We start from the raw sequence: 23,918 nt of genomic DNA, 5'->3' as shown, positions 1-23,918 counted from the left end.
TGGATTACGTGAGTCAACAACAATCACAGAGCTGGAACCAAATTCAATTTAGCATTAAGATAATTGGGTACCTCTGAACGCAAAGCAAGAGTAGATGACAAAAGATAATGGAGACATGTTCCATCATAGCTTTTACTGTCTAGGGGCCTCAGTGGGAAACAGGTTGGAAAAGTGATGACTGTGAGTACATGGGAGAGGTGAATCACTTCAGGACAATGAGGCTGGAGAGGAGGACACAAGAGGGGAGGAGAACGAGACGACTGAGAGACGGAGGAGATGAGGCAGAAAGAGAGGGAGGTGGGACAGACAGAGTAGGAACTGGGAAAGACAAAAGATGACAAAGTAATGAGAGCATTGGAGGAGGAGGGAGATGGTGGGAGAAAGTGATGTCAGGAGAGTAAAGATAGTGAGAGGAGGAGAGAGGTAACGAGAGGGAGAGGCAGGGATGGAGAGGTACAGAGAGATGGAGGCTGGAGTGAGCACAGTCCCATGTCCTCCCCTGACTCTCATTTCCTGGCACATCCCTGAGAACTAATAGAAAGCTGGATCCTCTGACACACAGTAGTTCAAAGGTAGTTCACTTCTAGTCTCCACTATCCCTCATTTCCACTTCATCTATTTATCCACCGTTCCATTTTCTCACTCACCTTGTTTCACATTGACCCCCCCCCCCCACCTCATTATAAACCATTATCTATGTAACCTCGTGCAGGTGGACTATGTCAAACTGTCATGCTGCGCGTGTGAACATAGTCACTAACTATTAAATGATAAATGCATTTAAGAATGACCATAATCAGAGAAGAGGGTAGAGAAGAAAATGTAAAAAAAAAATATTCAAATGCCTGCCATATTCACATACAGTATTTATCCACATTAATAAATTAACTTTATAATTTAACATACTTGTCTTAATTTAATTTCCTCATTAAGCTGAAGGATGCACAAATCATTATATTCTACAGTCGTACAGTGCAGTATATTCTGTATCGGCTTGTTCCAGCTTTTAATCAATTTTATGAGGTTCACGGTGTGAGATATTTAAACTCACAATCCCCCGTAATTCAACCTAACAAACTAAAATCTTTTGAAACTTTTCGAGGTCCGCTAGGACTTAAAATTTATTTCTGCGAGTTTAAACACTGATGAGCACAGCATTACTGTGTCCCACCTGCCGGTCTGCCAGGTTTAATGGGTTAAATAAATATTAAATCAACTTCAAAATTTCATGTGGGACCAAATCACACAATGGTTCAAGGTCTGAAGTCTATATATTTTTTTAGCATACCCTGGGTCCAGTGTTTTTTTCAGTGTCAGTGTGTACTGTGGAAAACTTTAAGCAAAAAAATATCCCAACACCCAATGCCACAATACCTCTAAGCACATCAGCTCAATCTATATATCACCTTGTGTTTCTAATTCTCACCTATTCTCCTCACCTTACCTGCTTTCTCTTCTTTTTCCACCCTCTCCTCTCCAAACACTCGTACTGTAAGAACGAGAGGGTAAAAAAAAAAAGGAGAAAGAATCGCCAGGTAACCAGTCTGCCTGTTGCTCTCACCATCACTGGATGGTTAGCTGAAGGTCGTGTCGACTGCAAGGTAAAAAGCGCTTATTGGCCCAATAAATGAGGTGTGTGTGTGTGTGTGTGTGTGTGTGTGTGTGTGTGTGTGTGTGTGTGTGTGTGTGTGTGTGTGTGTGTGTGTGTGTGTGTGTGTGTGTGTGTGTAGGGAGGGGGGTGGTCTGGCAGCACTCAGGCCAGACAGCAATTATGGCAAAAAATTGTAAAAGGTTACACATGATGAGTGGTGGGTCTCCTCTGGCTCTCACCGACCACTGCGTGTTGTCATTTTTTCAGTCCTTCTATCCATGTCTCATTCTCACTCATTTCACGCTCAGATTTTGATATTTACAGCCGCAGGTGCTTCGCTCACACACGATCCATCTGTCCTCGCAGGAAGAATGCACCTCTGACCTTTGCATCCTTTACTTTAAATGCTTCTGGTTCTGCTGATTTAGAAATGGATTTTTATTTGACAGTTGCATTTACCGCAAACAGCTCAGAATACGATGCAGCTCTGCCTCTTGAAAGGCTTTTGTTAGCTTCTACTCTGACACCGGCTATCTCAACAAACCGCCATCTCCTCAGTCTCTGTCTAACACAGGTGAACATCAGAGAGAAACCAGGCAAAACAAAGAGGCAGCTTCTGAAGCCTGAGGTTGGTTTGATGTCTAGTGAAGTTTTCAAATGTGCATCTCCTTCTTGCTGTCCTCTCCAGTTTACCGTACAGCAGCGGATGATGGATTCATTTCAGCTGTCTTGAAGAACAGCTGTTTTATTCTTGCAAGAACAATCTTTGAAAGTTGCATGTGTTTAAAATCTTTTGTGAGGTATTTCCAAAACTGGTAATAGTTAAAAAATTAAAGAAGGACTCAGGCTCTTGATACTTTATTGTCAAACTGTAAAAGTCTAATATGGCGAGAAATGATTTAAAAATGGAACAATCATTTGTAAATAATTGAAAGTAACACCTTGGAGTAATCCTTGTGTCATTACAATCACGTGGTTATCCTTTTATAGATTTACTAGCATTGTCAGTGGCAAGAAATGACATAAACTTTATAACTTTATAACACTTTCCAATTTATTCATTATATTTGCAGGAACATCCTGAGCGTTCGGGGTGCAATGATCCTGCAACAGACTAGGCTATGCAATCAATGACCTCACACATTTCTCACTCGCATCACCTCGCACAAACACACCCACATCGTGAATTACACATCCATGGAACATATTGTAAATCTGTCACAAGTATGACAAACACAGCATCTCTCTGACCCTGAACTCCATCTGTCATACACACGTGTATCTGTTTTGATGATTTGTAAGTGTTTGTGATGTATGGGGTGTGATGTGTGTGTGTGTGTGTGTGTGTGTGTGTGTGTATAAGAGATAGAATGTGTCTGATTAAGTGCCCAAAACAGATCATTTATCAAGAAATGAGGCACAGCAGCCCAACAGAAGTTATGCACTGAACAGGGACGTGACAAAGCGTAACCGTGTGAATGTGAAATTTCGAGTTTAGTGTGTGTGTGCGCGTGTGTGTGTGCGCGTGCGTGCGTGCGTGCGTGTGTGTGTGTGTATGAGTCAGACTATTCGGTCCTTCTGGTCCTATTAAGAATTGGTTTATTTATAAAGTGACCATGTTTGAGTTTCTTGTTTTCTATTGAAATCCCCTGTTGGACAGTGCTGCACATTTGTTGTTTACTTAAAAGATGACCTGTGGCTATCCTCCAAGGAACTGTAGATGAAACACTGCACGCACAGCCTCACAAACAGACACACGCACTCAATGAGGACACATCCTGTCAAATAGTCCAAATAAACTCTGGTAAAAGCAGAGTTTTACTGCACTCTGGAGACTATTATACATGATTTATCCTAAAGTCAGTGCTAGTGTTGGTACAAACAGATTTTGGCTTTGGTTTATTAATGACTGCTGCATCACACATCTTTCAAATCATCACAGATGCTATTTTCACGCAGACTTACTATTAATTCATAGGCTCGCAACGTTTCATTTTAGTGTGCTCAAAGACTATTGGGCAGCCCTGCCCCCCGTTCTGTTGCAATTCTCTTTTCTTTCTCCCTCTCTCTCAGCCTCGACTGCTCCCATGGCACTGCTGTAGGAAGTGATTAACTCTTCTTACTGCAGTTTGACAAAAACACACATTTTCAAAGGCACACACTCGCACGGAAACAAACATACACGTGTACCCACACCCGTAACTTCTCCACAGCTGAAAAGTGTGTTTCAAAATGCTCTCATTACTTCAAGACTTCAAAGCAAACAACTCTTTGCCAACACAGCTCAAACTGACTCATTATTGACCCTACACTTTTCTGCTCTTCCCCAAACTACAAACACACAAACTCTGGCATGCTTATTTTGGTACTGCAAATTTTTAAAAAAAAATTCAACTCACTCTCCTTCCTCACTTCACTCTTTATTTCTTCGTTCTTTTGCTGCTGCGTCTTTTTTTCCCCTTTGCTTTTTGCTCACAAACACTGTGCCCGAGACACCCTACTCCACTCTCGTCTAAATTGTATGCTAATCCACGTTTGGATTGGAGGCTAACAGGATTTTAGCTGCACCTAACACCCATGACCTAATATGTCATGCAGGGATAGTAGCAGTAAAGTCACTTATTTTGAGCTCTGGACTCTGGTGATAAAGTTAAAGTGTGGAACCTCTAACGTAACAATTTCCACAGTTATACAATTAGGCTGCTTTGTCACTAACCATGCAATTTAGGAACTAAATAGTAAAGTAGGCTGTCTATCACCCTCTAAAAGTCATTTCTAGAGTGACTGTGTTGAGCTTAAAGAACTGAAATACTTAGAAAGAGTAAGTTAGAGAATTTAGACTGGTTTTGCTACATTTCATGAAAGTTGTTCTGGATAGCAAGATGTTAATCATTCAAACATCATGAGAGGTGGATGAACAGGACAAACTGCAGATGATTTCTTGTTTCAATTCAATAATGTTAGAAACATCGTTTAATGATTTTCTTTTTATCACCTCGATTAATTTCTACATTTTGTGTCAAATGAGACAGACGCAAAACTCATTTTATTGTATGTGACATTAATCCTAAGCAAGTTGTCTCGCTGCTTAAATATCTGTCTGCTACATCAGAGTCAGAGTAAAAAAAAATAGAAGTGCAAAATGCCAAAATATGAAGCCACCTTTGTCAGGCTCGCCTGTTGTGTAAAACCACTGTCCTTGGATCATTGGAGTGTTATGCCATCCAGTCGACTGTAATGCTATCCAGTGGCAATGATTAGAGAAGTGTGAAGCAGATGTGGCTCCAATGGGCCACATGGGGATACTGCTCTATGTAAGACTAGGGGATGAGAGGATGACGAATGAAGAGAGCGACACAGTCGTCAGGAGGAGGCGAGGACACATTGATGCCATGGGGCAGCCTGTCCTGAAATGACTGTCGCAACAAACAGATGTCTTGGATTTAGACACAGAGTCCACGACAAAACAATCATCCGAGGATGATTTAAAACTATAAGTCTGTTTTCACATTTGTCTGCTGAAAGGGGACATTTTCTCTGTGCTCATTCAAAATCTGATTATAAGAGGCGGGCACTCAAACATGATTCGTAACATCACAAATAATTTGGAAGTCAATCCTGGTCTTATTCAAGTTATACCAGTATGATGTGGAAATTTGAAGCCCCCCCATGCACATACACTAAGAATGGACTGAACAGTGAAGTATGAGACATCTTGCGTTGAGCATTTATGAAATGATATATAGTGTGTATATATATATATATATATATATATATATATATATTTTATAGACTCTGGAATATTTAATGAGTAAAAAAAAGTAGATGTTATTTTATGGTCTTTTTGTGTAAAAAACATTTCAGACAAAAATAATTATTCAAAATGGATTATTTTATAAATTAAAGGTAATGTTTAAGTTCAGGTACAGGAATTAAAAGTGCAACCCCAGTTTATCATTAGAAAAATAATAAAAATAATAATAGTAGAAGATTGAATGATGTTGCAGTCCTCAAATAATCTCCTGAAGATCTTTTAAATGTCTTTCAACAATTTCACATTAAATTTCACACTAAAACCTGATGGTACTGAATATATATATATATAATGTCTATAAGTCAGGATAAATGAGAAGGACACTTCACTATGCAGTACAATGTATTGAAATTTCACACTTCCATAAACTTATTAAAAAAAAAAAAAGGGAAAATTATTCAACTAAAACTAAACATTATACACACAGCGTTATAGAAAGGTATAGTTTGTTGCAGGGCCGTTGCATTGTATCATCCTGGAATATACATGTGTGCGTGGCACAGACGGTTGTGCATACAAACAAATGGATCAAGTTAATCAGCAGCTTCATTCTTCTTCTTTTTTCTCTTTATGCAAAGATGACAGAGAGCCATTCAAAGCCGAGGACACCTTCTTGGAATGTGTAACTTTCTGAAAGCGCACTGAAACTTGTTGAATATGCCTCTCAGTGTGTGGTGAGCAGAAAGGCAGATAACCTTGGTGGCAGATATTCACTCACCAACACTCATTACTGAAAGGAAGGGAATGTTTTTTTTATTGCAAGTGTGCAGGAATTTGTCATTTGAAAAAAGAAGCTAAACAAAGAAAAAGCTCGCTTCTAAAGAGTTTGTGTTTTTGTCACAAACCAAAGTGTGTCTTCTTGTGAGCGACATAAAAATGTATCATTGTTTCTCTTGACCTTATATGTTTTTTTCCCCTTTTGTTTGTTTGTGCCATTCTGCATGAGCTACACACAAACTACTATATTAATGAGTCACACAGTTTCCTGGTAGTGAATTTGTGTGCGTGTGAGAGTGACTCTGTGTGCTCTGGAAAAAAAAGCACAATAGGCTCGAGACTAACACAAAGTTATTGATCCTCCTGCCTCTGTTACCACTGCTGCTCAGTTGTGATGATGCCCAGCAGACCTCCATTATTCTTTTGTTTAGATGTGGTTGTAACTGACCTCAAGGCAAAAGAACACACACGCACAGATACAATCACAAGAAACGCGTTGAACTATGGCCCGAGACAAAACCTAAATAAATGACCTGCAAATCACATACACACCTCAGATCTGTTTTCCACAAACACATGCACACATAAACTGTACATTTATGAAGACACACCGGCGTAGTAAACTACACAGACTACACTGGACTGTTTCCAAGACCAATACCTGCTGTATAAATATAATCAACTGAAGCTTGTTCAGAAGGAGATCTACCTTTATTTAATTCACACTCTGACGTTCATTCCATCTTTCCTTATTTGTAGACCCCACCGGTGTGCAGTGTCAAGCTCCCGAAGGCTTGTGGAATTGAACCAGCCCCCTGTCAATGCTGCTATCTGAATTATATACCATATGGCAATTTAATTTCTATCACCCATCAATCATAAACATCAAATCAATACCATTAATAACCAGAGGGGCACTTGGAGAGTACAGACGTCTGCCAAAGCCAATTTGTTCACTTCTCTATGATATGCAAATCTGCAACCCTCTCTACATGTCTGTAAAAATGTACATTTGTGACGATGTTACAACAAAACTATTGTCCCCGAGTTGTCCGCAAAATCGTGCAGGCCTTCAGAATCTAAATAAAAAAAAAGGCAGAATGAATATGTGTATGAAGTGTGTTTTATAATCGCCTCATTCAACTGTGGTACAGAGAATCATCCTACCCACTTGCTTTAATGAAAAGTGAAAAGTCGTCATTCTAACGCAGTTCATCCACAAACATTTCAAGGCTGATCTGCCACATATAATAACGACTATTAAATTAGAAATTGCTGCTGTTTTAAACGTCTAATACAATGAATACATGTGCTTCTGCCACTTACTTAGATATCTGTCTATTTTTTGCCGACACTTTTTATTTTTCCTCCTCCTCCACAACGCAATTGTATCTGGACATGCTCTTTATTATTTTTTTATGCCTTTACAATTTATTCAAAGTACACATCATATGCACTGTTACAGAACCCTTACAAGAAGAGATTTGCAAGGCAATAATTCATAAATTAATGGAAGGTCTCAGTTGCATGACTGCTATATGCTTCTAGCATGATAATTGATGCTGTGAAGACGGGCTCAACTGTGCTTTTATAGAATAATGTTTACGGATAATGTAGAATTATCACCACAATTTGTGATGTCATATTTACAGGATGACTTTATGTAAAATATGTTAATTACACAACAAATTTAACTATGATAATCTATTCATAGCAGGCACACGGTTGAGCTATTACATAAGGAGTGTGTCCTTGAAGAGAGAGATTATATCTTCAGCTTGCAGCCACACTTGCTCATACACAACATTAGTAAGTATCATGTTGGCTGCGTTTGAATGACAACAGGAGGCAAAGTTATAAAAAAAGTCCTGTAAAACTTTGAGAGCGTTGTCTAGCATGCAAACATAATTTCTGATGCACCAAATAGTCCACTGTGCAGCAGGGAATGACAGGAAATCTGTGTTCTGTAAACAGAACACAAACACTGCAGCATCCAGAGAAGCAGCGGTACACGGTCTGTACTACACCTACCTTCTTGTAGAGGGAGCGCAGGTCTCTGTACTGCCACATGCTGCTGAGGACTTGAGAGGCTGCCTTTACCACCTTTGCTGAGTGTCTGCAGAGAGATAGAGAAATAGGAAGAGTTATTTCTACTGGATCCAGTGCCTTTAGACAACCATGTTATTCTGTCCCACGTCTTTGCCAGCTGCACGAGACATGTGCAGACCAGAGGCTCCCTTGATGCATTTAAGAATAAGACGACCATTACTCTTTTCAACAGAGAAAGATTTCACTTGCGCAAAAATGGAGATTTTTCAGATGAGTTTAAAACGACCCACTCTGCCATGCTAATGATCCCATCCCTGCCGCTCAGCTGAAAAATGACTCTGGTAGGAATCAAATATCAAGCCCTGCCCTTCGAACAGCTACAGAGGGAAGCAGAAGGAATCTTTAATTTTTTAATCCAAAACAGGTTTCACTCTGAGTTTAATTAGTTTACACACACAGACAAAAGAAAACATTTTAAAGTCTGAAAAAAATACAGTAAGAGTTATCAACAGTAAACCATTGCACTACAAACACAATGTATCTCACAGGAAATGTAATGCCACCCTTCAAACCTGCAAACAACATTTAAATCATGAGTCATGGCTTCACTGTCATGGTTTACTGGGATATGAAGCTGAAATATTAATGTTATAAATTCCAGAGTTTTTACTTCAGTGACAACTGCAGCAATACATTTCAGGCAGGGTGTGATATACAAATCTTTAGAAAATGAAGTTTGTATCACGGCGATGTGCGTTGGTACTTACTCTGTCCAGGCTGTAGGTTATAACAGAATATTTACATGGTTCATTTTTCATTTGATTGTATTTTTCCAGCTCCGACTGTTTCAGTTGATAAACATTTGTTATTTCCTGTATAGTTGCACCGTAACAGGACTTTCCCAATCGAAGTGTGTAATTGTGTGAAAGTAGCAAGCTGCTGCCAATAATGAGCATTATCCTCAGTGTACCTAGCCGAAGAAAATGAAGATGTGTGGGCTATTAGTGGATAACTACACTCACTATGAAATTTGCATTTATGGAGGTTTCTGTCAGCACCTCATCTCTCTCCGTAATGGCGCCCTTGAGCACAGTTCCCTAAATAGACAGAGTCTCTCTTCACAACGATAAATCAACATTTGACCTCCGTCTGATAAAACGCCGGTGTCATGGCAACCCCTGACCTGCTGGTTGCCATAGCAGCTAGGCAGAACACCCTGCTCGGTCTCCCATGGCGACAGAGTTATATTTCGGCTTCATATCCCTTGCTGTTCTCCAGCTGTGTTTTTGTGGATGAATGGTCACAGGGAAAGCAGACGCAGTTATGAATGATGGACGCGTGGCCTCATAAAGACACTGGTTACTACTGACCATATGGGGTGGGCTGGAAGATGTCTTGACAGGTATCTCACAGAAAAATAACGACAATCTGTTTTGCTTTGTTTCCAGCCTTTTTAATGCATTTTAGGATTTAAGATGATTTAATCTAATTTATTCATGGCTGGTTGTTCTTAAGCGTTAGGGCAGCCATTGTAAATCATTAGGGAGCATTGTGCCCCCTCTCTGAGGAATATTTATATCAAAACAAACAAATGTAGCTGTACCATGTTAAATTAACTACATCTTTTTTTATTTATTTATCTGAAACCTATGAATATGTTGAGAGTTACAGGACATTATCCCTGCTTAAATATAGGAAAGTTCAAAGCATATATTACCATTACAATCTAATAACCACTTCAACAACAGCGCAGGTACATCTGCCCTGTTATTATAAAATATCATAACAGATTTTTGATGCCATCCTTTTGAGGATTTCTGCTGAACACAACTTGGGACTCATGCAATTGCATTTCAAGGAGGTTTTAAGTAGTAAGATGAACTCCGTGGTGCTAATGTACTTCAGCAGAATACCACTATGACTGCAAGTGTTACAGTTTTATTCTCATTGAGAAAACGCATTTAAAGGATACAGCCATTTATAATACTTTAAGACATGTGGTATTAAAAGTAGTATTTTTTTTTTTAAAGGTGTTTGTTTCATTTAAACAACGTATAACTTTTAAAAATTCACCTCCAAGTTTTGACTTATTTTTATGTTCTCTATCATGTGGTTGGAGAAGAAAATGTGTTTTGGCAGAGTGTATGCCCCGAGCCACAGTGCTGTCTGCAAAAAACACATCATCCTCCACCAAAGGTTACACAAATTCACTTGTACGGTGAGGTTTCCCCAAGACAGTTTACTACAGAGCCGAATGGTATGCCAGAGGAGCGACACTGCAGACGCAGCTGGGTTCTTGGTTCATAAGGTTGTTTAAATAACAGAGTTTGTGGCAGACAAGGACAATGTTGGCAAATTCATCCCACAATTTAAATCCTTTTGATAGGCAAAATAATTATTAACTATCCCAAATAACTTATAAAACGGTCAATATTTTCATAGTACAAATCTGCAATGCTGTCACTTGGAGAAATGAGGACAATGACGCACAAAACATCAACATTCTTTCTCATTTCATTTGACATACAAAGCATGGTGCCTTGGGTTTGAACCGCTAGGTTAGTGTTATCAGCACACAGCGATAGAGATATTTGTGAAGGTAGAAATACCTACATATTTAATTTGACTGCCACGGACAAACATGAATCTCGTTCTTGAATTTAGCCGACTCACTTGTCTCCTTTGCTGCGGGCGATGCCGATGAGTTTTTCGATGCCACCCGCATCGCGTAGAGCCTTTGCGTTCTCCATATTCTTGGTGATGACTTCATGCAGAGCGCAGCAGATGGCAGTTACTGTATCGTCAGACATGGCCTTGCTCGGAGGGCCTGTGATCCCAGAGGTCCCACTGCTGGTGGCATTATTGTTGCTGCTGCTACTGCTGCCTGGTAACCGATGGATCAAATCCCTCATGGCATATTTACCTGGTGTGTGGGGAGGAAATGAAGGAAAAGGACAAAAAACATTGGTTGAGTTTTATTCTCTACACACAGTTTTGATGGATATAGCTTGAAAGGAAGTTCAAAGGACGGTCCCTGGGTGGAACAACAATAGGTAAAGATTTAGAGGCTACTTGCCTGAGCTCTGACAACTTGAACATATAATTTCTGATTTGCAGTCTAGAAAAGTATGGGTGAGGGTTTATATTTTCCTTTGATGTTCATAAACCCAGCAAAGAGATTATTATGATTAAGTATACATGTTAAATGTGTTTGTGACTGACAGGTACAGCATTAAAATCCATACGATCCACCTAAAAATTATACTTAACCTCCATAAAGCTTGAGTTTAAAAGGGCTAAGAGAAAATCCTCTGATGCACAATACTCATGCAGACATGCTGAGAATCCAATAAAAGGGGCGACTCCTGGTATTTCGGTAAAAAGCCTGGCATGTGAGAAAAAGAAAAAAAAAGAAAATTTACATTCAAACAATGGGCTGTAGGAGAGATCGAAGCAACAGAGCGAGGGAGTAATTAAGAAGTACAGGAGATGCTGTCAAACAGAAGGCCCACTTACTCTAGTGAGAGGGGAGAACATTTGAAAAGAAGGGGAACGAAGTGGTGTGAGTGTGTGGTTCAAGAAGGCAACAGGTGGAAGACGCCAAAATACATGTAATGTGAGCTCACCCTCACAGTAAGGTAATAAGTAACATGCTGGTGTTAGTTTCATCTAATAGGGTTGAGAAACAACATCATTCAATCACATTTAAAATCTACAGATTGTTTCACTTTACATTGGTAGTATGTCGACATACATTTCAATGTCAACGGTTATGTGTATTGAGACAATTTTCATTTAAATATCACAATCATAACACTTTGAATCATCATATTAGAAGGGACGTATGGACTGTAATCAGTCAACAAGTGGCGGTTTTTTTCGGAGGTGTTTCTGAGTCATCTACTCAGAAACTCACCAGGGAGTTTCCTGTGAGACAGAAGAGAGAGGCCGGTAATGGAGAGATCAGGAGCGATCGGAGCAAACAGGTGATGTGAATAGAAGACCGTAGAAGAATTGAACAGATGAGGGGAAAGAGGTGTTTGTGCTGACTAAAGTGATGTGAGGAGATGAATCAAACATGAGCGGTAGTCAAAGGGTAAGAAATGCCTTAACCATCATAAAACCTGTCAATACACTTGAGTCGTCTTAAGCTCCTGGGGCAAAACCCACAGGTCATGTTTCACGGAAAGAACAATCAATTTGGACGCAGAGGTGAATGTTGAATAATGAACCATAGCTGAAATGTGGTTAATTTTTAACACAGTCTACTCAATAGAAAGACTGGCATGAGCCCCCATGTAGACAAAAACTTACCCTTCAATCAGCTGAACAGCTGCACAAGATGAAATAAGAGTGTTGCCTCTCTGGGACATGTGTTGCAGGGACTGACAAAGGATGTCATTTAAAACGGTGCCTGCAAATTTACTGTTTGAATACAATACACGAAGAGCTTCTCAGTGTGAGTCATGTCTCACTCCAAGCCTTAGAAAAACACACAGGTGCTGGATTATATGACAAACAGGAAGTGCTAGTGTAAGTGGATAAATCTACTTTTGTATCATCTTCAAGCAAACCATTACATCCTCTCTGGCAGCAGAGAAAGCTGAGACCAACATATTCAAGTTGCAATAAAATGCTTTTTGGATTTAACTGAGTGCTTCTTCACTGGTGGTGAAATAACCTTTCTAAACAACTCATTTTGACATTACAGTGCAAAACTACCAAATACTTATATAACTGCCACTTTACATCAGACATCGAAACTCCTGCAGCCCATGGTGCTACTTTGCATTTACTAAGCCTTGGTGAAAACTACATTTAAGAATGAAAAATCCTTGAGGCAGAGAAATGTGTTTCTTCACTTGGAGAATGGAGTCAGAACCAAGTTTGAGCCGAATATCTAGCTTTCCCATCTCCTTTCTTTATTGACTGTTTTTCAAAACTTCCCCACTTCTACAAGATGCTGAATACTTTTGCCCGACCAATTCCTCACTGTGATATCCGAGGAGCTCTGAAAGCCTGGCGGTAAATCCCTCACTTATATTATGTGTAAAAAGCCTATGTGATGAGGGCAGGGCTGAAAACAGCAAGAGAACAAAATTACATTACAGCATCAACCTTCAAATAATAAAGAAGAGCGCGCGCGTGCACACACACACACACACACACACACACACACACACACACACACACACACACACACACACACACAAGTGCATGATTTTACATGTCATGCACAACAAGCATTTTTTTTGTGTACACTTTTGAATGCACACGACAACATGCACTGATCCTTAAAATATACACTCACATACATGCAGGGAAAATCCCAGGCGCGCACACAGACAGACACACGCAAAGACTCCATCTACAAGGCTGGAGTTGTGAGTTAATTGGCCGAGTGTTATCAGAGGCTGGCAGGCTCAGCAGAGGTTAAGCGGTCATTGTCTTTTGGCTGTGAAGACAAAGTTAAGCTGCATCCTGAGAGGGAGACTCATTATTTGACTGACTTGAATCAGACCGTCTAATTTCCGGACTGATTTACTGACTGAAAACTGATAAATGTACTGATGACTTGCTTTTTTTAACGATCTGGCTCATTTCTGAGTGAGTGACTGAATTATTTATTTATTGCATGACTTATTTACTGACTGACTGATAATTGACTCCGTGTATGACTGACTGACTGATGAAGTGAGGGACTAATTTATCAACTGACTGACTGCAGGTAATAACAATCATGACAAAAGAGTATAAAGAAAAGGCATGAAAAATCATTAAAGGCAGATCTGAATGTGTTTGTCTAAATATTTTCTGCTTGAAGACAGATGTCATCATCATATGCTGAAAATGAGCTTGAATAAGTGTGTACACAGGTGTGTCCATTGCCTTTCTCTCTCAGTCTCTGTAAAATCATCACATTCATGCCACAGGAGGCAAGAGTGGAAAGGAGACAATGATATGAAAGGAGAGAGAGGAAGATAAGGAGGGAACAGCATAGCAGTCACCCATAGAGAAGAAAGACGATGAAGGTGAACACAAATAATAACTTAAGAACAGAGAAACTGAGGAAAGAAATAGAACATCCAGCCTACTTAGACATTAGCTGCAATGAATGCAACGTGAAATGCATTCATAGCTGAAGAATCAAATGGAGAGGTGCTCTATATTTCCAAGGTTTTTAATGACAGTCTTGTTGGAGGAAGATGCAGCCTCTTGATAATCACCGAGTACTAATAAGCATGACTGAAAGACTAATACACACCTCACCTTGACAATACACACACATATTGATGTGCAGACACACCAGTACACATCTCAACACAACAGAGAAATTGTTCATTATCTGGCTTTCTATTTGTTTGCTTCAGTTTTTTATTTGTTTGTTCTGGTTTTGGGATGTTTCTTGCAAGTTGTTTGTTTTATGTGAATTCATTGTTTAAAAAAAAAAGAAAAAAAAAAAGACTAAGAATTTTTTTCTTATCCCATCTTCACAATGTCATTTTTTTGTTGTGTTTTTTGTTGTTGTAGCAGCTCATAATATTTGTGATAGACAAAGATTAACACTCTATGTAGCAATAAATAGCAAAGACTCAACTAAACTAAAGCAAATCTGTACTCCGACACCTCTTTAGCCAAATAAAATCTGGCCTCTTTCCTACATCCAGACACCATGATACCCAGAGCCTTCAAGAAGCCTATTGATGAATTATAGATGAATATAAATGAGAGGGAGTTGCTGCACTGTCCTAATGTTGGTACAAAATTCAACACATTTCATAGCTTAATCGTTTGATGTGCACATTTCCCAGCTGAGGACAATATTTGTTAAAATGCAGGGATTTAATTACTCCTCAGTACACAATATATCTCTCATGTAGAACTGCCACCAGAAGCCAAGCTAAGTGAAAAAGCCAGGAACATTGTGGAACAATTATTCCTGTAACCTCACAGTGATCATAAGTACTTGCACATGAAGGAAAGAAATAAAAGAGCCGAGTAGCAAATTAAGATGGATTTTTTATGAGTGGGTGGCGACTCATTCTACTTTAAAGTCCTGCTGTGACACTGATATCACCTCTACATGCCGGAGTGCAATCTCCCCTTTCCTCTTACATCTACTTTCTCTGTCACTGAAATGTGAGCTACACCTGGAACATGTCCTCAAGGAGCGAAACAAGCCTTGTGCTGATCACTGCACAGTCTAATAAACCTGTATTACACTACTCCAATATAGCTATCTCCACCTGGGAGGCAGAGCCAGTAATGTATTCCTGTGCTCCATTCCCTCATGTGTCGCTAACTCCCGCTGAGCAGGGCGTGCTTCATCAGGACCATAATGGCTGATTTGATTTAAAGAGATCCAATTACCCTCAACAATAGAGTGATTTGATTGTTTACTGACGGAGAAGGGAGAGTGTTATTGAAGTAAAATTGGAGGTAATTGTCTCAGGGAGATGTGGGGAAAGATGAAACGGCTTGATTGGTTGTGGCGTCCGACTGTCTGAGGATAAAGGATGGTTAATACACAGTTATCAGTGACTGGGTTGGGGTCCCTGAGGTGGGCTGCTGTACACTTACTGTCATCAAACGTTTCTGCTATGTTAGGTTTATAAAGCTCTTCTGGGTTTTCCGAGTATGTTCTGGGTGAACAAAAGCGTGTGATACAATTAAAGTTTACCACCTAAATAATAAGCTGTGCAGATGTGACTCCTTTTTTCACTTATCAAAATGTGATAATTGCTGTGAATAACAGGACCAAAATTAAACTTTGCAGACACAATTACAGATATATTCATGTATATAATGCATCCGTTTGATATAAGCCAGGATGCTGCATCAAATGGTCATAAGTAGAGATACATGGCAATTGTGTTTCTATCCTTCTATCCTATATAAAAAGTAAAAGATCTTAACAATTAATCCTAATCTAAATAAGTGAAGCACTCACCTATTAATGTTGTTACTCCATAGTGTTCATATGACAATCGATGGTTAGTAAAATCTGAGCTAAATTTGAAAAGTGGTATGACCCTACTGATGAAAAATCCTGTGACAGAACTAATGTTTCAATATCTCTGCATGATTCGTCTCAGTTCCCCATGGGTGATTAAATCTGTAGTACATAACATCATTGACAGGGGGCGCCAGATTCAAAGCAACAAGGTTTTGGTTTCTATTCAGTGGTAATATTCCTTTATTGAGCACATCAAAGTGATGTAGGAGACATCCTTACATGTCAGCCTCTGAGATGTCAAACTGAATATTAGACAATACACCAAGATTACACAGAGTACACGTAGACCCTGGAGACGTTCTCCAACATTATTATTGTCACTCAAGGGGGAGTGATGGCATTTTATTGACACCAAATTACAGCATTTTAATGAGTTCTGGATAATGGGCTCATTTGGAAAGGAGCCACATCGAAGCAAAAATAAAAAAAAATCACCTACTGTATACACACAGACACAAACAAAAACACCCTGCAGTCAACAGCTTCATCAAGCAGAAAAAATGGCTTCCAAAGACCGTCTGATTCTCCACTGCAATGTGAGGTATATTCCTTTCAGCTTATAAATAACTAAGATGCAGAGGAGAGTCCGGACATGGAACGTAGCAGGTTTAAAGAGGTCAAAAATGGAGGTAAATTGGAAAGTGGCATGCTGTCGCTTCTCAGTTCTACAATATTCTGCCTTCCTGCGTTTGGTGCTTTCCACACCAGTTATATCTCGCCCTCTGTGTCTGCCTTTAATGTCTAGGTGATGGGTTTACAGCGTAAACTGCAGAAGAGGGAAAGAGAGAGAGGAAAGGTGTGGGTGCTTTTCTCACTTGTGAGGAACCTGTGGCTTCATGAGACACATTCTGCACAAGTGAATAAGATGCCTGTTAGGGGAGACGTATGGATGCACACACACACAAACATACATACTGCATTCATGCACTCCTCTGTTGCTCACAGTGACAGAGGAGAGAAAATTCACTGTGATGCTGAGATAAAGTCACACCACACCTTCTCAGTGATGATGAATAGTTTTTAGGGAGACATTTTCTTGAATAAAATCATGAACAACCAACTTTGAATATAACATGGAAAAAATACTAAGCAAAACTATATAAGCCTGTGCACCTCTAAAGATCACCTGAACATGAGCCAGATCCTAGAGGAACAGCTGTAAGAACAGAAAATCTCATAATCACACGGCAGCTCTTTTCTTCCCCTCCCTGTATTTCTCTTTATTGTTCTCTATTTCGATTTCTCTGTCGTGCTAGCAGTCTAGCACAGCAGAGCAGAGGATGATAAAGCCAGAGAGTACAAAGTGTGCTGATAAAAGACATGCCAGACCCCTCACACGAGAGATTCATCCCGAAGGCGACAGAGAGATTTCATAAAGTCTGCAGCAACAGGGACAGAGAAGTGAGTGTCAACTTTGTGTGAGTCAGCGGATGCGGCCACACTGTCTCTCAGCCTGCTAGCCTTGCAAAGTTGCTTATGCTTACCATTGTTGCAGTCTGTTGACAGCAGGGATGGTAAAATATGTTGAAATTGGCGTCGGTGAAGAAAACACAAAATGGACATTCTCTGGTGATCTAAAAATATTTAGGAGGAAGGAAGGAAGCACGTAATGTAATTTTTTTGCCCTCTCCTCAGTGAAATCTCACAGTGTACTACAATGTGAGTGTGTGTGTGAAATAAAATGTTTAGATCTACCCCTTTTGCATCTGCGCATCACAGCAGCTGACCTCTCATGAACACAAACTCTGACACACACACACACACGCATGCACGCACGCACGCACGCACGCACGCACACACACACACACACACACACACACACACACACACACACACACACAGACACACTTTGCAATCATGCAATTAGTGACATGCCTGTGGTGCACTACTTTGGTTTCCACAGTAACACTCCCGAGCGCCGATGTCATCAACGCGAGACACAGAGCGAGAGACTGCAACAGAGGGAAGGTGAGGCGTTATGAGCTCATGTCTGAAACAACACGCGGAGGAGACGAGGAGGGAGGAGTGGGAGTGGGGAAATGAATGAGGAGGAGGAGGAGGAAGAAAAGAGCAGACTATGAAGAAGAAAAAGGGTTGTATGGTTCAGGAAGGTGGGAACTTGATTGTATGAGTGGTGGAGAGGCTTAGGCCAATACGAGTTGCGAGAAGAAAGACAAAGAAACAGGAATTGAAGGGGTGAATGAAGCGAAAAGAAGAAAAGGAGAAAATGCAAAGAAGGTGCAAGAGTTGTTACGTAACATCATTTTTATATATTATACGCTATCAAGTTGCTTTGAGTTTTTAATAGTTGAACAAAAAAAATCACCTATATTCCTCACTTCAGAAAATAAGGTATCTACTGCAACCAGCAAGCAATCGGGGGAACAAAAGATGTTATCAGTATTCTTACTGTGTTCAAATACAACGAGGAAGCTGCTACACATATAACAAGAGAAAATCCTGATTAAACTAGGGTGTGTACGACAACAAGCACCCCCTGATTCACACGAAAGAGGTGGTCTTGACGCACTTTCAATTGGAGCGCTTTGTTTGATGTTGGAAGTCAATTACTGTAATCCAGATGCAGGAAGGCAGTGAGCAAATCTGGTATTTAAAATATCACTGGTTCGATATTCTTGATGTCTCTGCTTGAAGCTAAAGCATTCTCTATGATTATTTCCTATGGGCACTATGTGAATATCACTATTGCCAAAAAGTCTCAATACTTTTCAGGAACTCAAATGAACAGGTTTTCATAAAATATGATGCATTTGTTTGAAAAGTTTCACATCCAACTCTGCAGGTTTTTTTTTTTTTTTTTTTAAGTCATATTTTTCATAATTTCCATTATGGGACATCAAATTAGGAATTCATGTTTGGATTAAATGAAATTATTACAGAATCCAGAAACTCAATTAGATTTAGTAGTTAAAGCATATCACTTTGTAAAAAAAAAAACACATTTATTCATTAAATGTCTCAAATGAATACAAATTTTTCACATTAATCACTTTTTTTTTAATGAAACACTAACCTTGGTTTGGATTTGGTTGCAAACACAGCATGTGGTGGTGAGGGGTGGTTGCTGTATATATATAAAACAAATGCAGTGTCTTTTTGGCATCCAAGCTCTGTTCCCAATTAATGTGTGTCAAATTACCATCTGTAAGTAAATGGGGAAGAATTGCACTGACAGACGGTGTAGCAGTGAATGGGATTCATTTATTGCTACACAGGCGTACAGTACATTATGCAAATCAAAAACTATGAAGGAGGTGAAATGAGGAGAGACAAAAACGTTGACAGATGAGAGGAATGATTCTCAGCGACATCAATATGGCAGTAAATCACATTACAGAGGGATTGGAATATAAGCATACATATGTGGTTAGGTCTTAGCTGTCACTGCTCTCTCTTCTGTTTCATCCTCCATCCTGCTGTACTCAGTCTGTTTAGCGTGACTTGGCCTCTCTCTGCTTTTTCCCTCTGTCCTCCTGTCGTCTTGTGCCCTTCTTGCGCCTCCCCTCTTGCTTGTCTCGCTGCTGTCCAATCATATGGTGCTTTCCAAAGGATTTGACACTGAGGTTATTGTGTGCGAAAGATGATTCTCATCTCCGCTCACTCTACTGAGCTCTCATGCAAACTACCATTCCCCCACGGTGATGCTGCCAAACTTACCGGCACTAACAGCTTTTGACACACTATCGCATGAGTTTTAAGACCCAAAGATTTGGTTTTTGCGTTTCAAAAAGAGGTGATTTTTTTTACTAGATTAGCCATGCAAAATGATATCATAATTAGGTGGAACTTGGATCTCACAAAGACACAAAAACTGATGCGTGAGATCGCTTTGTCGCTTCCGGTTAAACTGTTGTTTTGCAGAAGTGCATTGTGTAAAGAAAAAGGTGTTTGATTCAGAGGTTAGAGTCGCTGTGGTGAATAAAGCTGGCGAACATGGGCCAAATGGGGCTTGTCTCTTCGGAGTGCCTGGCCTCTGCTTCTTTTCTGTCGACACATATCAACTCACACCTCGCCAAGAGCAAAGGCTCAACCCTGACTGATCACTCTCTCATTTCTCTTCCTCTCCATTTTCTCTCTGCATTTCAGAGACTTTCTGTCTTTCTGTGCCATTGAGTGCCATTGACACTGACTGTCGCTCTCCACCTCATTTACCATTTGGCTGTCTCAACAAGATTGATTGAACAATTGATTTGTGAAATGATAATGATCACGATGTAGCTATTTAAATAATATTAGCTAGATTAACAACCAAGTTACCATCACTGTTGTATTATGAGTAGTAACCAACTTCAAAACTGAAAAAAGTGTTTGAGAAGGTTTCTGATATGTAAGACAATTCCAATGAGAATCAACAACTCACTCTGAAGCTCTCTGTAGTTTCTTTTTTAAGCCAAAAATAAAGCCAAAAAGAGACAAATTAACAATTCATTGGCTGGTGAAGAAACACTAAAAAAGTGTCGATACAAATTAATTATATAACAATGAGATGAGATGCCCAGGTTTTCCTTTCTCTTTAGGGTGAGTTTATATAGATAAGTGTTTGCTAGAGTTTTTCTGCCTCTCGATGCTCAAATGACTTGAGGGTGCTTCAATACATCGTCTTTTGGAGAATTGGACCAAAATGATCCGAAAGGTGTCACAGCAACCTACAGTAAACTGTTTACTTTCAATACTTATGTTAAAGAATTGACTGTCAAAACTACAACAACTTTTGTCAGGATCTCTGTTTTCTTGCACAGGTTAATGCATTTTTAAGATAATCTGCACATCTCTCATGGCACTAGCCACAGCTGTTCTGAGAGAATGAGCATCTGCAGTGCCCCTAATTTTCTTTATCTCCATTATATATCTTAATTTGCCTCCATCACCATGCCTCTGCCTTATTGTCTGTCTCTTAAGTCTCAGAAATCACGCTGGGAGAGCTAATCACACACAGGACTTACCCCATGTTACGATGCAACTGCATAAGTCAAGCGTGTGTTAAAATGAAAATGCCAGACAAATTTGAATTGATTTTCCTTGTGAATTTGCAGGTAATTATGTTATTCGATCAACTGGTGTTTTGCCTTTCTTTCTGTGAAGTGCAAATTCATTACAGTGTCTATCTTTCTTTCTGTGACTCTCCTCGTTATCTTTCTCTGCAAAGGAAGCTAACGGATACAAAATACTAAAAGTAAATATGGGGTATTACCTCTAATACTAATGGTTTCCAAATATAAACCTAAATGTGCCCTAATTGTAAAAGGTCAACTACAAGAACTGATTAATGGTGTCACGATGTCAACTGTTTTATTTTAAGTTTATTCAAATGACAAATATATTGAAAGGACAAAAGGCTCAGTCAGATTTAATGTAAACACTGAAGAAAACGGTGTGCATGTTGACCTTCTTATACTATATTAATAGTTTAGACCAATGATGTTATATATTACACACTATTTGTGTAAAAAAAATAGCTTTTCAAGGGTGAGTTTTCCCCACATTTCTATGCTGACACAAATTCTGAATATCCTTAAGCAATAGTTTTTTTCTGTTTTGTTTTAAATTATTGTCTGGTAATATTGCAGGGTTTTTTTTGGACAACTGATGTAGGACAGCCACGAAAAATATTAGAAAAGGATGATATGCAACAGTTCTTGCCCATTTTTATGGGGATAAATAACAAATGAATGCAGCTGTAAGGATTTCACACCACTTAAACTTTCTATTTCTCCGACTTGCTATTAGAATTTGAAAAAAAAAGAAGGCAAAAAAGCATATAACAAAAATCTTTCAAATCCAGTGAATCGTCTCGGTGCGAAGCCTTCAATTAGCCTGTAATTCGCAGCCGTCCGCCAGCCAGACCATCACAGCAGGGGGCGTGTTGAGCTTTGCCAGCGGCATTCCTTGTTGTTCTTACAACACTCTACAAAACCCAGAGAGGCTCCAGAAACCCCTGCTTGAAACTGATGGTAGCAGGGTTGCCATAGAAACGGCTGAGCCCACCAGGAAGCTTCGACTAGCAGATATATTAGAGATAGAGAGGTGATGTCACACATGCACACATTTCCACATGTACAATCATATGCCCGTGTGCGGTGTGGGTTTAGGCAGATACAGTCAGAGAAAAAAAGATGCCTCGCACACACACACACACACACACACACACACACACACACACACACACACACACACACACACACACACACACACACACACACGTAGACACAGGAAGACATGCACAAACACTGATGGCCACACCCACATAGACACAAATAATATACAGTCCAAGTGTCTTAATGTATTCGTATTTGTTCTTTTTCTTTTGTAAGAGTATTTTCTAAGCATTTGATGCCTTTATTTGTTAGTGACAGTGGAGATAGATATGAAACACCGAAAAACAGAGCAGGGTAATAACATGCAGTGTAGGTCCAGCTGGCTGGGAATCTAACCGAGAACTCGCTGTTCAGGACATCTGTGTCCATGAGATATGTGACCTAACCACTTGGCTATTAGGTCGCCCAATGAGTCAGGTTGAAAAAGTGGTTCCTAATCCCTAGATTCGTCAACGCTACCAGAGTGACTGCGGCTCACTCATTACCACAGTGTACTTTTCAAAGCCTAATACAAGCCTTTGATCTGTGTCTCTCCTGCTACATTATCTCTCTCCCACTCTCTATTCATCTTGCTCAAATACACATTAACTCCCAGTTTATTTTCTTAAATCACACCCTGCAGTGCACTTATTTTATTTGTCTCTGTCTCTCACACACAGACAGACTTGGCTTTAGTAAAATAAGTAACTTTAAAAAAAAATATATATTTTAATCTATAGCTGAAATTGAAAAACAAACCAAATTGATATCCTCCACAACAAGCACAGCTTCCACATCATAGTGTACTTAATACATGACAGCTGAAGAGCCTTATAGTTTCAGATCACATCTGCCTCAGTTAAAATTTTAGCTCATTATATAGATTTGATATAAGCCTGTGATTACCAATTATCTCACTTAATCTTTATAATTGTTTAATGGGTCAAAATCACAAAGCTGACCCAACGTTCTCCACCAGGCTAACATGGTCCAAACCAGGTTGGCATAAGTCTTAAATGATATCTAACTGAAGGTAACAGACCACAGCAGAACGGTTATGAGAGAATGCATTCAGAGATTAAATGAGTAGATGATGGTCTTTAACAAATTAAAGAGACTACAATTGAGGATTACGGTGCACATGTCCAAAATGTGACTTGAAAGAGATCAAAATAGCGAATGATCAATGATTTCATCTTACATTCCCCCCATTTAATATCATCCATTGGGAAAGTCTTTATCAGTACTCACCAATGAGCTCCTTGTTCCTGATGTCCAGGGCCATATTTCTGAGGGCAGTGGCGACAGCACACACCACTTTGTCGTTGTCTATCCTCAGTAACTCCACCAGGATGGGAAGGCCTTTCTCCTTACGGACAGCAGCCCGAATATATACTGACCACTGACAGGGAGAAAGTATATGAAAGATCAGCTTTAAAATCAGCTGTTCAAAGAGAGGTTTGATAAATATATTTACAACCCCCACACTGGATTGTTAAATATAAGTGAGGCTACACAGCAATAAAGTTCAAACAAATAAAAAACATGTAAAAAGCACTCACAGCATGTGTTTGCGACAGCGATGTTATTCATAATAAGATAATGGGAGCAGTATATGACATTTGAACTTATTCT

General features: G+C 39.6%; 1 protein-coding gene across 5 annotated transcripts in view; it reads right to left on the bottom strand.

The window, feature by feature from the left end:
• ctnnd2a (catenin (cadherin-associated protein), delta 2a) overlaps positions 1-23,918 on the bottom strand; it is a 234,914-nt gene that overhangs the window by 10,436 nt on the left and 200,560 nt on the right. For all 5 annotated transcript variants that reach the window (XM_069151523.1, XM_069151526.1, XM_069151525.1 and 2 more), the window contains exons 19-21: positions 23,535-23,685; positions 10,845-11,094; positions 8,154-8,238 (exon numbers count right to left, since the gene is read on the bottom strand). In XM_069151523.1, coding sequence (XP_069007624.1) covers positions 8,154-8,238; positions 10,845-11,094; positions 23,535-23,685 — 486 coding nt within the window. The remainder of the gene's footprint in view (positions 1-8,153; positions 8,239-10,844; positions 11,095-23,534; positions 23,686-23,918) is intronic.

This window comes from Embiotoca jacksoni, unplaced genomic scaffold, assembly GCF_022577435.1.
Source record: "Embiotoca jacksoni isolate LCO1_2020_lvr unplaced genomic scaffold, fEmbJac1.0.p SCAF_17, whole genome shotgun sequence".
NCBI lineage: Eukaryota > Metazoa > Chordata > Actinopteri > Embiotocidae > Embiotoca > Embiotoca jacksoni.
Note: the sequence above shows the minus strand (reverse complement) of the source record. Positions and strands in the feature narration are given on the sequence as shown.